The sequence below is a fragment of the Lissotriton helveticus genome, unplaced genomic scaffold (assembly GCF_964261635.1).
Source record: "Lissotriton helveticus unplaced genomic scaffold, aLisHel1.1 SCAFFOLD_1133, whole genome shotgun sequence".
In the NCBI taxonomy this organism is placed as follows: Eukaryota; Metazoa; Chordata; class Amphibia; order Caudata; family Salamandridae; genus Lissotriton; species Lissotriton helveticus.
The window spans coordinates 112,034-122,435 of NW_027612027.1; the positions used below are offsets into that span (position 1 = coordinate 112,034).

The 10,402-nt window shown below is 52.1% G+C and overlaps 1 protein-coding gene across 1 annotated transcript; it reads right to left on the reverse strand.

Moving 5' to 3' along the window:
- Positions 1-2,008: 2,008 nt before the first annotated feature.
- Positions 2,009-2,727, reverse strand: LOC144807593 (histone H1.01-like). Its single transcript, XM_078673233.1, has one exon. It carries the CDS (start codon positions 2,680-2,682, stop codon positions 2,035-2,037), a length of 648 nt encoding a protein of 215 aa, XP_078529359.1. The 5' UTR covers positions 2,683-2,727; the 3' UTR covers positions 2,009-2,034.
- Positions 2,728-10,402: the final 7,675 nt, after the last annotated feature.

Genomic DNA, 10,402 nt, shown 5'->3' on the forward strand with positions numbered 1-10,402 from the left:
CCAACCACTTCCTCCCCTAAGAGCTAACGTGCTTCTATTATGACCGGAGAAATGTGTTTTGGAATATGTGTTTTATAAGGGTAATGTTAAGTGCAGAAAGGCCCGCTCTCACGGGGCTTGCTGCAGACCGAGGGCCGACAGCAGGCAACCCGTTCCGCCTCTTTAAATTAACATGTCTATATGAATGGGACCAAGTGTCACATGAGCACTGTAACGATGAGGTTCAATAAACCCACTGGGGAATTCACACATCTGCCCCCCCCCCCCCCGGGCTTATGGTTTTCCATGTTGGGGGCGAACAGTGTCTCTGTGAGCGGGTTTAACGTTGTGTTTGTACTTTTAAGACCCTGGGGAACGGCGTTAGTTCACCCCGGGGCAAACGTTCCCGAAATCAGACACACGAACCCGATGTACCGGGGACACAGATGCCCCTTAAGCGGTGGCTTGTGACCAGCGGATCCCTGCACAACCCCCTATAAAAAGGCTTTTTATTATTAGATGGACACATTGAACAGGCGTTTATGCACTGTGAACACAGAGTGCTCTGGTTAACCCAGAGCCGGTATAAGTTGCCCAGTGACCGTGGTACTCACAGCACACCCTCCCTAACCTGTAAAACACATGCCATGACAGATAAGAGAAGCTCGTAGGTGACAGGGTGGTGGCCCTTAAAAGAGCCGTTGTGGTGGTGGTTGTTCGGGTCGGTCCGTCTCCTTAGGCCCTCTCGCCTCGGATGCGACGGGCCAGCTGGATGTCCTTGGGCATGATGGTCACCCTCTTGGCGTGGATGGCGCACAGGTTGGTGTCCTCGAAGAGCCCGACCAGGTAGGCCTCGCTGACCTCCTGCAGGGCCATGACGGCGGAGCTCTGGAAGCGCAGGTCGGTCTTGAAGTCCTGGGCGATCTCCCTCACCAAGCGCTGGAAGGGCAGCTTGCGGATGAGGAGCTCGGTGGACTTCTGGTAGCGGCGGATCTCGCGGAGAGCCACGGTGCCTGGCCGGTAGCGGTGAGGCTTCTTGACTCCTCCGGTGGCAGGCGCGCTCTTGCGGGCTGCCTTGGTGGCCAGCTGCTTGCGGGGCGCTTTGCCGCCGGTGGACTTGCGGGCTGTCTGCTTGGTGCGGGCCATGGCGGGAGCGGTCTCTCTCAGCGAAGGCAGAGAAGAATGGCGTCTACCAGGGAAAGAGCCCTATTTATGCCCTCACAGACGGAGGGCTGCTCTGGTTGGCTGAGGAGACCGCCCCACGTTCGAAAATAGCCCGCGGTGTGCAACGATTGGATACTGAACTGGAGGCTGCAGCCTAGCTGTCCAATGAGCTGTGGATAAAAGAGACCCCCCCCCTTGGATGATGGCGCCGGAGCCCGCGCCTCGGTCAGCCTTTGTCTCCGTCCGTCCATCCACTTGTAGTCACGAGGACGACTCGACCCCGGTCAACCGGGAGAGGAGCCCGAGATGTCATAAGCACACTGCCCTTGGTCACTCTGGAACACGCCCCCGTTACCTGCGCTCGATTGAAAGTTCACAATCGTCTGCTTTATGCAGGCGCTATATCGAGTCTGCCCGGATACAGTGAAAGCACCAACACAAACACGTTTATAATAAACTGAGGTCTTATAACTCCCAGACCCGCTTTTTACCCTCACCCTGGAGCACGCAGTTACCTGCGCTCCAATTAAAGTTCACAATCATCTGCTTTATGCAGACACTATTTAGAGTCTGCCCGGGTACAGTGAAAGCACAGAGACACACACGTTATTGCACATGTATTATAAACGGAGGCCTTATAACTCCCGGACCCCCTTATTTTCTATGTAATAACGATTTCAATCCACGCAGCACCGAAAGAGCCGTTTATATGGCCAAGATCACACGCGGCACTCGCGTGTGGAAAAGTGCGCTATGGATGTATGGTGCGGTTTATTTTTGAGAAGTGGGGCCATTGGGTGGGTGCAAAGGTGGGGAGGAACACGCTCTCTTCTAGATAGGGTGGTGGCCCTTAAAAGAGCCGTTGTGTTTGCAGTGTCTCGGTGCCAGCCCTTACTTCTTCTTGGGCGCTGCCTTTTTGGGCTTCGCTGCTTTGGGCTTGGCTGCCTTGGGTTTGACTACCTTGGCAGGGCTTTTCTTGGCTACTTTGGGCTTCGCCGCCTTGGCTTTCGCTGGGCTCTTGGCAGCCTTCTTGGCAGGGGCAGCCTTGGGCTTCTTGGGGCTCTTGGCTGCTGCTGGCTTCTTGACCTTCTTCGGGCTCTTCTTGACCCCCGCGGGAGCCTTTTTGGGCTTCTTGGCGGCAGGGGCAGCTTTCTTGGCCGCTGGCTTCTTGGTCTTGGCAGCTGTCTTCTTGGCTGCCTTCTTGCCCTCCAGCTGCTTCTTGTTCACTTTGAAGGACCCGGAGGCCCCGGTGCCCTTCAGCTGGGCTAGGGCGCCTTTACTGACCAGGCTCTTCAGGGAGACCTTAACGCGGCCCTTGTTCTTGTCCGCATCGTAGCCGGCGGCGGTCAGCGCCTTCTTCAGAGCCACCAGGGAGACTCCCTTCCTCTCGGCCGAGGCGGTCACACACTTCAAAATCAGGTCGGACACGCTGGGACCGGAAGGCTTCTTGGCCTTGGAGGCCCCCGCTGCTTTCTTCTGCTTCTTCTTGGGGGCGACCTCAGCGGGAGGAGCCGCGGCGGCTGGAGCGGTTTCTGCCATTGCAATACGAGTCTCGGCGCTGTCACAGAACAGAAATGTACCTCCCGTCTGCTGTCTTGTTTTCGTCTGTCAGATTCCTTCTGACAGTGGTGAGTTTTTGGATACCGAGGCAGTAGCCTCATTACTCCACAATCGTTTTGAATTTTTTAGTCGCTGTTTAGATTGTCTTATTGATGTGTGACGCTTTGTCACAGTTGAGGTTGCATCACATGGTCATCTCAGTGATGGGCCGCGGGTAGCGGTCGATTGAGTATGCAGAATTGTCAGCATGTTTCCTCAGGGGGTCTTGTCTTTGTCCATCAAGTTCCTTCTGATAGTGTTGAGTTTTGGTTGCTTGCCGAGGCTATCATGCCATCTGGCAGCGGTGGGTTTTGTGTACCTGCCGGCGTTTGCCTTCAAGCAGTGCTGAGTTTTTGGATGCTGCGTTTCTGTTTCAGTTTCGCAAGGTTAGCGCTTCAATGGGACGCGGGTAGCGGTCAAATGGGTTCGTAGAGATGTCTGCGAGTTTCCTGATCAGTGGGTTTTCTTTTTGATCTAATCCTGTGTAGAATTTCCTGTTGAGTTTGAGGAGATGGTCGTCCAGCATCTCAATCCCTAAGTCTCTGTGGAGGTCTGCTGTTCGTGTGGGAGGAGCCAGCCCCTGATTGGTTCCGAGGAGTGAGGGCTGTGTGCGAGGCGCACTCGGCTCTCTGCTCCGAGCTGACTTTTGTGTTTCCTACTATCGGATTATCTAAGTTTTTAAACACAATCCGTTAAACACACGCTCCCATACACACATGAAAAGAAGCCCAACTTCAACCCCTTCCCGTGCCCTCCCCCGTTTCAGCCGACCCCGTCCTCAGAGGCTTGTAATCCGCCGTGAATCTCTGCCCTCCCCCGATGGCTGACGCCCCCGTGCCTTGAATCCCGGGCCCCGGGCCCCTTTCCCCCGATCCACCCTCGCGCTCTGAGGCCGGGAGCGGCGGCCCGCGGGCGGGAGGGGCCTCCTGCAGGGAGTGGGCCCTGTGGCGTCACAATGGGGCTCAGGGGGACGCGGGGAGCGCGTTCTGGAACGGGCCGAAGTAACACAGGGCTCCGCCGGCCGAGCGGGGGAGCGAAGACAACAACAGGGGGCCCCGGCCCGGGGGTCAGGGGGGCCCTCGCCGCGCGCCTGCACCCTCGGCTGTGGCACCCACGACTCGGGGGCAGCCGGGGGATTTTTACAAGCAGCGGGGCACGGGCCGGGCTCAAGACTCACGGGCATCACAAGGCGGCTGCGCGCTGGTAGCTTCACATGCAGCCAGAGGGCATTCACTGCCAAGCGCCGAGCTGGAGGAGACGGGGGCACACTAAACATAATAAACACACAGTGACACAATAGAGGCAGGCGGCCGAGTTAGACCTACATTGGCACCCAGCGTGAGAGCAGAAGGTGTGAAGGCACCTGAAATGGTGACCCCAGTACCTGCATGGAGGCACTCTGCTGAGCTGATGTTCACAGCTGGAGTTAGGTTTACATCTCAGGTGACATCTTTGGACGGGAACCGACCTTAACAACGCGGTCAAAACACCGCAGTACATTTCGATCGCTGCATTTACAACGCAAGTCTTTTCCACGACTTGCACGGGAGGGCGCACTAGACTATGGAATAGTGCGATTTACTATTCCAACACCTTCCCTACCTTACTTAGGCTGGAGTTCGAATAGTAAATCATACTATTCCTAAGTCTAGAGCGCCCTCCCGTGCAAGTCGTGGAAAGCGCCTAAAACAGCAATGTAATGTACCGCAATCTAATTGTTACATCATACATCCCACAGTACAGAGTGAGGCCTGTGACTATCAATGTTGTATTGAGCCCGATTGCTGGGGTGGGGACCACTCCTGAATCAAATGGCATGTCAAGAGTGCGACCTGCGCCGACAAATCAGATTCTGCGCCTGGCAGCCTGATTGAGGTCTACTGCTAATTACAGGTTTTCGCCTTATATGTAGGTAGAGGGAAACACAAATAAAACACTTCTCATAGTCCAAGACGTACATGAACACCATTCACAGTTTCAGATCTTAGCCTTCAGGTACCCTGGCCCATCCCTAGCTTCCAGGAACCTGTTTTAGTAATATATCTGATACTATGAGGTTTCCAGAATAAAGGGGACAACGTCAGCCCTTCTTCCCAGAGATATAGAGCTCCGCACAGGAAAATATTTCACGTCTTTCCCTGGGGTGGCGGTGTAAGAATAAAATACTTCACACGGCCCAAAACAGCACAAAATAACCCAGTCACCATATCAGAATAGAGCCTTCAGGGCTCTGGGGCATTTCTAGCCACCAGGGACCTGCTTTAGTGATATTTGTGACATTATGAGGTTTTCAGATTCAAGGGCACTAAGTCACTCTTTCTACCCAGGGATTTGGAGCTCCAGGCAGGGTAAGATTCAAGATTTCCCTCACGAGTGGAGGTGAAGAAATGAAAACACTTCACCTAGCCTAAAAGGTACATACACCCATTTGAAAGATCAGGCCTTGGCCTGCAGAGACATGGGCACATTTCTATCCACCAAACACATGTTTTAGTGATAAATGTGAAATTATGATGTGCTCAGCTGCAAGGGGACAATGGCACTCCGTCTACCCAGAACTACGGAGCTCTGCATAGGGTAAGATTTCAGCCTTGCCGCCTTGGATTTGAGGGAAGTGTTTTACTTCTCCGCCTCCTTCCAAGGGGAAAACCTGCGATCTCCCCCTGTGCATACTTCCATAGCCCTGGGTAGAAGGAGCAACTGTATCCCTTTGAAGATTAACACCTCCAAATGTTACATGTATCCCAAAAAATGGTGCCTGGAGGTTGGAAATAGGCCAAAGGCATTACAGGCCTTTCCCGACACTGCGAAGGGGAGAAATAGACCTTATTGGGCATGTGAAATGTTTTGCTTTAACACCTCCAGCCAGGGGGATACCCTGAATTCTTACCCTGCACTGAGCTCCATAACCCTGGGTTGAAGATGTGACTCCTTCCCCTTGAAGCTTAACACCACCAAATGTCACAGGTATCAGTAACATTGGTGCCTGGAGGCTGGAAGCAGGCCCAAGGCCTTGCAGGCCTTTCCTGATACCGTGTAGGTGTGAAATAGACATTCTTGGGCATGTGGAGTGTTTGGCTTTAACACCTCAAGCCAGGGGGATAACCTGAAATCTTACCCTGCGCTGAGCTCCATAACCCTGGGTAGAAGGTGGGACTTCTTCCCCTTGAAGCTTAACACCACCAAATGTCACAGGTATCAGTAACATTGGTGCCTGGAGGCTGGAAGTAGGCACAAGGCCTTGCAGGCCTTTCCTGATACTGGGAAAGGGTGAAATACACTGTACTGGGCATGTGAGGTGTTTTGCTTAAACACCTCCAGCCAGGGGGATAACCAAAAATCTTACCCTGCGCTGAGCTCCATAACCCTGGGTATAAAGTGTGACTTCATCCCCTTGAAGCTTAACACCACCAAATGTCACAGGTATCAGTAAAATTGGTGCCTGGAGGCTAGAAGTAGGCCCAAGGCCTTGCAGGCCTTTCCTGATACTGTGAATGGGTGAAATACACATTGCTGTGTATGGTAATTGTTCTATTTTCACGCCTCCAGCCTGGGGTGAAGCCTGAAATCTTACCCTGCGAGGAGCTCCATAACCCTGGGTAGAAGGTGTGACTTCATCCCCTTGAAGCTTAACACCACCAAATGTCACAGGTATCAGTACATTGGTGCCTGGGGGCTGGAAGTAGGCCCAAGGCCTTGCAGGCCTTTCCTGATACTGTGAAGGGGTGAAATAGACTTTATTGGGCATGTGAAGTGTTTTGATTTAACACCTCAAGCCAGGGGGATAACCTGAAATCTTACCCTGCGCTGAGCTCCATAACCCTGGGTAAAAGGTGTGACTTCTTCCCCTTGAAGCTTAACACCACCAAATGTCACAGGCATCAGTAACATTGGTGCCTGGAGGCTGGAAGTAGGCACAAGGCCTTGCAGGCCTTTCCTGATACTGTGAAGGGGTGAAATAGACTTTATTGGGCATGTGAAGTGTTTTGCTTTAACACCTCCAGCCAGGGGGATAACCTCAATTCTTACCCTGCACTGAGCTCCATAACCCTGGGTAGATGGTGTGACTTCTTCCCCTTGAAGCTTAACACCGCCAAATGTCACAGGTATCAGTAACATTGGTGCCTGGAGGCTGGAAGTAGGCACAAAGCCTTGCAGGCCTTTCCTGATACTGGGACAGGGTGAAATACACTGTACTGGGCATGTGAAGTGTTTTGCTTTAACACCTCCAGCCAGGGGGATACCCTGAATTCTTACCCTGCACTGAGCTCCATAACCCTGGGTAAAAGGTGTGACTTCATCCCCTTGAAGCTTAACACCACCAAATGTCACAGGCATCAGTAACATTGGTGCCTGGAGGCTGGAAGTAGGCCCAAGGCCTTGCAGGCCTTTCCTGATACTGTGAAGGGGTGAAATACAATTTATTGGGCATGTGAAGTGTTTTGCTTTAACACCTCCAGCCAGGGGGATAACCTGAATTCTTACCCTGCGCTGAGCTCCATAACCCTGGGTAGAAAGTGTGACTTCATCCCCTTGAAGCTTAACACCACCACATGTCACAGGTATCAGTAACATTGGTGCCTGGAGGCTGGAGGTAGGCCCAAGGCCTTGCAGGCCTTTCCTGATACAGTGAAGGGGTGAAATGGACTTTATTGGGCATGTGGAGTGTTTTGCTTTAACACCTCCAGCCAGGCGGATAACCTGAAATCTTACCCTGCGCAGAGCTCCATAACCCTGGGTAGAAGGTGCAACTTCATCCCCTTGAAGCTTTACACCACCAAATGTCACAGGCATCAGTAACATTGGTGCCTGGGGGCTGGAAGTAGGCACAAGGCCTTGCAGGCCTTTCCTGATACTGTGAAGGGGTGAAATAGAGTTTAATGGGCATGTGAAGTATTTTGCTTTAACACCTCCAGCCAGGGGGATAACCTGAATTCTTACCCTGCGCTGAGCTCCATAACCCTGGGTAGAAAGTGTGACTTCATCCCCTTGAAGCTTAACACCACCAAATGTCACAGGTATCAGTAACTTTGGTGCCTGGAGGCTGGAAGTAGGCCCAAGGCCTTGCAGGCCTTTCCTGATACTGTGAAGGGGTGAAATAGACTTTATTTGGCATGTGGAGTGTTTTGCTTTAACACCTCAAGCCAGGGCGATAACCTGAAATCTTACCCTGTGCTGAGCTCCATAACCCTGGGTAAAAGGTGTGACTTCATCCCCTTGAAGCTTACACCACCACATGTCACAGGTATCAGTAACATTGGTGCCTGGAGGCTGAAAGTAGGCACAAGGCCTTGCAGGCCTTTCCTGATACTGTGAAGGGGTGAACTAGACTTTATTGGGCATGTGAAGTGTTTTGCTTTAACACCTCAAGCCAGGGCGATAACCTGAAATCTTACTCTGCGCTGAGCTCCATAACCCTGGGTAAAAGGTGTGACTTCATCCCCTTGAAGCTTAACACCTCCAAATGTCACAGGTATCAGTATAATTGGTGCCAGGAGGCTGGAAGTAGGCCCAAGGCCTTGCAGGCATTTCCTGATACTGTGAAGGGGTGAACTAGACTTTATTGGGCATGTGAAGTGTTTTCCTTTAACACCTCCAGCCAGGGGGATGACCTAAATTCTTACCCTGCGCGGAGCTCCATAACCCTGGGTAGAAGGTGCAACTTCATCCCCTTGAAGCTTAACACCTCCAAATGTCACAGGTATCAGTATAATTGGTGCCAGGAGGCTGGAAGTAGGCCCAAGGCCTTGCAGGCCTTTCCTGATACTGTGGAGGGGTGAAATAGACTTTATTGGGCATGAGAAGTGTTTTGCTTTAACACCTCCAGTCAGGGGTGAAGCCTGGAATCTTACCCTGCGCTGAGTTCCATAACCCTGGGTAGAAGGCGTGACTTCTACCCAGTATCAGGAAAGGCCTGCAAGGCCTTGGGCCTACTTCCAGCCTCCAGGCACCAAAGTTACTGATACCTGTGACATTTGGTGGTGTTAAGCTTCAAGGGGAAGAAGTCACGCCTTCTACCCAGGGTTATGGAGCTCAGTGCAGGGTAAGAATTCAGGTTATCCCCCTGGCTGGAGGTGTTAAAGCAAAACACTTCACATGCCCATTAAAGTCTATTTCACCCCTTCACAGTATCAGGAAAGGCCTGCAAGGCCTTGTGCCTACTTCCAGCCTCCAGGCACCAATGTTACTGTTACCTGTGACATGTGGTGGTGTTAAGCTTCAAGGGGATGAAGTCACACCTTTTACCCAGGGTTATGGAGCTCAGCGCAGGGTAAGATTTCAGGTTATCCCCCTGGCTTGAGGTGTTAAAGCCAAACACTCCACATGCCCAATAAAGTCTATTTCACGCCATCACAGTATCAGGAAAGGCCTGCAAGGCCTTGTACCTACTTCCAGCCTCCAGGCACCAATGTTACTGATACCTGTGACATTTGGTGGTGTTAAGCTTCAAGGGGAGGAAGTCACACCTTCTACCAAGGGTTATGGAGCTCAGCGCAGGGTAAGAATTCAGGTTATCCCCCTGGATGGAGGTGTTAAAGCAAAACACTTTGCATGCCCATTAAAGTCTATTTCACCCCTTCACAGTATCAGGAAAGGCCTGCAAGGCCGTGTGCCTACTTCCAGCCTCCAGGCACCAATGTTACTGATACCTGTGACATGTGGTGGTGTTAAGCTTCAAGGGGATGAAGTCACACCTTCTACCCAGGGTTATGGAGCTCAGCGCAGGGTAAGAATTCAGGTTATCCCCCTGGCTTGAGGTGTTAAAGCAAAACACTTCACATGCCCTATAAAGTCTATTTCACCCCTTCACAGTATCAGGAAAGGCCTTGTGCCTTCTTCCAGCCTCTAGGCACCAATTTCACTGACACTTGTGACATTTGTAGGTGTTCAACTTCAAGGGGATGAAGTTGCACCTTCTACCCAGGGTTCTGGAACTCAGCGCAGGGTAAGATTTCAGGTTATCGCCCTGGCTTGAGGTGTTAAAGCAAAACACTCCACATGCCAAATAAAGTCTATTTCACCCCTTCACAGTATCAGGAAAGGCCTGCAAGGCCTTGGGCCTACTTCCAGCCTCCAGGCACCAAAGTTACTGATACCTGTGACATTTGGTGGTGTTAAGCTTCAAGGGGAAGAAGTCACGCCTTCTACCCAGGGTTATGGAGCTCAGTGCAGGGTAAGAATTCAGGTTATCCCCCTGGCTGGAGGTGTTAAAGCAAAACACTTCACATGCCCATTAAAGTCTATTTCACCCCTTCACAGTATCAGGAAAGGCCTGCAAGGCCTTGTGCCTACTTCCAGCCTCCAGGCACCAATGTTACTGTTACCTGTGACATGTGGTGGTGTTAAGCTTCAAGGGGATGAAGTCACACCTTTTACCCAGGGTTATGGAGCTCAGCGCAGGGTAAGATTTCAGGTTATCCCCCTGGCTTGAGGTGTTAAAGCCAAACACTCCACAAGCCCACTAAAGTCTATTTCACACCTTCACAGTATCAGGAAAGGCCTGCAAGGCCTTGTACCTACTTCCAGCCTCCAGGCACCAATGTTACTGATACCTGTGACATTTGGTGGTGTTAAGCTTCAAGGGGAGGAAGTCACACCTTCTACCCAGGGTTATGGAGCTCAGCGCAGGGTAAGAATTCAGGTCATCCCCCTGGCTGGA